A 3,086-nucleotide genomic window follows, 5' to 3' on the forward strand; every position below is an offset into this window, starting at 1 on the left:
ATTCCGTAAGATGGAGGACAATCGCAAAGACAACGGCATACCGAATGACAGCTGTTTCTGCACGTGGCGCACGAGGTGGCGTCCCCAGATTTGCACGCGTTTCTCCTTCACCTTTAACGTCTTCTCGTTAAATTTGTCGTCGTCGTCGTCATCGGGATAGATTCCAAGTGAATTCTCTTCGTACACATTCGTGGAGCGCACACTGATGAGCGTAGGCAGTGCGGACAGATATGCTTGGGGAGCACACGCACCTCATGGCGATGGGGTAAATAGCAATATACATCATGATAACGTACAAGACTCTGGGCCATCCGTCAGCATAGCTCGCTCGCGGGACAGACAGAAGCACGCTTACTGGGTCGCCGGTGTCAGCGATGAAACCGCGACTGCTTGGAAGCCGGCACTGCGCACTGCCCCGGAAGACAACACCGCGAGCGCAATTCTCGTTCCGACCGGGATTGCGTCCGTCGCGGGATTGTCGATATTAAGGACCAGATCTCCGACAAACAGCACCATGCTGTGAGATGATGCGTCAGCGCGCATACGACGTCCAGCAAAAGATGCGCACTTCATGAGGAATAAGACAAAGAGAAGGAGCCACGTCTGGTGCGCTGGGAATAGGGTGATGAAGCATCGTCTTGGATGGTCCAAGAGAAACTTGAGCGCTTTGCACGTCGGGGACTTTTTGGGGAATAGCTTGTAGAGAGACCAGCTACAGACAGGTTTACAGCGCGGCCTCTGAGCTCCAAGTAGAGACTCACATCATAAGCCGAAGACTGAAACGGCAAATTGTTAGATTCAGTGTATTAAGGAAATTTTGATTTACTGCAGAAGCTCACAAAACAGGCTATTCGGTGGCTTCAGTCCGGGATCCAAAAGTTGCGTGTATGGACTCACGTATGCAGTATTACCAGCGAGTACACAGAAGAATAGAACAAAAATAAGGGGATAGGCCATCTTGAAAGGTATCATGTTCTGATCGACCAAGGACATGCCTGTGTTTGCCCATGCGCCAACAACCTGGAAGATGGAGAACCTATACGTTACGCAGTGAGTCGGCAAGCCTCAGCACACGATGGGATGCTGACGCACCAGATTGGCGAGATCTTGCGGTGTTGCATCGGAGGCAAGAAGACATCCTTGTATTGGCTGGCCAGAGCCATATAGGGTGTAATGATAATGATAGCGATCGCCAGGAGACCAAAGTAGTACTGGGGATCATGTGAGTACCTGGGGAGATGGACGATGTGCGTATGTACTCACCAAAGGTACTATCCACATTAGCGCATTTAACGCACTATATTCGACGCCTCCTAACTCCAACATCTCCTCCTCGCTCAGGTCCTTGAATGTTGAGTTCTTGCCCACGTCCACCTGAAAAGATAAATACGGGACTGGACGAATAGAGGAGGCGATGTGCTGAGAATCAATTCCATGTGCATCCTGGGGTATGAACGTTGAGGTGCGGGGCATTGTGAGAGTATTCTGGAATCGACGATGCAACCTGGGGAAGAGCCGCTGTGACGTCCGAGTGAAGACCTCCCTGGGGCCGGGGAAACCACCGAATCCCACATCGGAAGAGGGATATACTTCTCCCAAGTCATCACCACGCATGTCGTTCAAAGTCGCGCGTCTACGAGTGATCGTCGAGTCGGGGGTGACTGGTCGCGTGGGGACGCCCATGGGGTCTACGGGCCGCAGTGCGATGTCGACGCGGCGAACCATATCTGGGCGTATCCGCCCCTCCGCTGATTGATCCAAGTTCTTGCGCTCGAGAGTTTTCAGCTCCTCATTGCGGGGTAGGCCTGGAGTTAGCCGTGTGTGCCTGCTAAGTTCACGGAGTAAATGGGAGCTGTGCTGGGGATCACGGTGCGCCCATGGTCGTCGCAATTCCTGTTCAACGCTAACGACGTGATCAAGATGTTTCCGAAAATAATATCTGGTGGGACCAAAGCACTACTTAAGCGGGGCTTACAAACGCAATAGCGGAGTCCTCGGCACCTTCGAATAAAGACAACAATCCAGCAAACGAAAACCTAACTACAGATGTCAGTGTCGGCTGTAGAGAAATAAGCATAAAGACGCACCTGATTTCCAGCAATTTCTAAAATGACGAGTATAGTCTGCTGCCACGCAGTTAAAGAGCTCAAGTCGATGGTGGACAGTCCCGTCCCTGTTGCGGCGCTGACACAAACGAAAAGGGCATCGATATATACGGTCGTAAATCTGCCATTGGATGCGACAAATATGCCTGCAAAAATAATCGGAAGAATGATGCTGCAGCATCAAGCAGGTGCGTGAATTACGCCGTAGGACGTCCCGAGCGGCCATGGGCACTCACAAACACAATAGGTGAATCCGGTAGAAATTACAGTGGGATCTCGCCGTTGCCCACATCAGAGCATTCGAGATCAAAACCTAGGTGGCTTTTGTCACCAGGCTTGAGTCCCGCAACGAGAGCCGAGGAGAGGGGGAGCCAAGGCGCATGAGAGCGTTTGTGTTGAACTTGAAGGCTTCTCATCTCAGCCTCCCAGGCGCGCTCAATCCGGCGCTCTGTTTGGTTCCGCCGCTTACTAACCGTATGTAGAGCATGCAAGGACGGTTTGATTCTGCAAGATGACACTACAGAGACATAACCGCTTGTTTGAGCAGCGTCTTTCGAGCTGTGTTCTGCTTTTCATGTGTATTCAACCAAAAGGTATCGGCCGGCTCGGGTATGAATTAGCTGTTCATAGCACAAATTAATTAAATGAATTAATGTCTTTGGATGCCTCTCAACATGCTTAAGCTAGATGGATGAAGGATCACATATATATTGGAGACACTGATTGGACATTTGTATATGCTTGTATAGAGTTAGAATATGCAGAAAGACCAGCTCACTTCCCACACGCTAGCGTATGCAAAGGTGTAACGATATTTGGCATCCAAGTGCACGTTTTACTGCAATAGATCGACATCGTTAGTGGCAAGGCCCTATACTTAGCTCACACATGTCTTACCAGTAAGTGAAGAATTCCTTATCATGTTTTGTCGTTTGGAGGAACTCGGAAGTCGCGGTTTCTGGACTTGTCCTCACGCCAGAA

The 3,086-nt window shown here is 50.5% G+C and overlaps 1 protein-coding gene across 1 annotated transcript in view; it reads right to left on the bottom strand.

Annotated features, from left to right (window-relative positions):
* Positions 1–2,498, bottom strand: part of PHACADRAFT_214314 (uncharacterized protein) — a 4,365-nt gene extending 1,867 nt beyond the window's left edge. Inside the window, exons 1-12 of the mRNA XM_007401781.1 lie at positions 2,342–2,498; positions 2,088–2,277; positions 2,002–2,036; positions 1,264–1,939; positions 1,093–1,211; positions 898–1,036; positions 840–847; positions 762–776; positions 569–712; positions 356–517; positions 252–302; positions 42–202 (exon numbers count right to left, since the gene is read on the bottom strand). Of these exons, the coding sequence (XP_007401843.1) occupies positions 42–202; positions 252–302; positions 356–517; positions 569–712; positions 762–776; positions 840–847; positions 898–1,036; positions 1,093–1,211; positions 1,264–1,939; positions 2,002–2,036; positions 2,088–2,277; positions 2,342–2,397 (1,756 nt within the window). The 5' untranslated portion in view covers positions 2,398–2,498. The remainder of the gene's footprint in view (positions 1–41; positions 203–251; positions 303–355; positions 518–568; positions 713–761; positions 777–839; positions 848–897; positions 1,037–1,092; positions 1,212–1,263; positions 1,940–2,001; positions 2,037–2,087; positions 2,278–2,341) is intronic.
* Positions 2,499–3,086: the final 588 nt, after the last annotated feature.

The sequence above is a fragment of the Phanerochaete carnosa genome, assembly GCF_000300595.1.
Source record: "Phanerochaete carnosa HHB-10118-sp unplaced genomic scaffold PHACAscaffold_13, whole genome shotgun sequence".
NCBI classification, from domain to species: domain Eukaryota; kingdom Fungi; phylum Basidiomycota; class Agaricomycetes; order Polyporales; family Phanerochaetaceae; genus Phanerochaete; species Phanerochaete carnosa.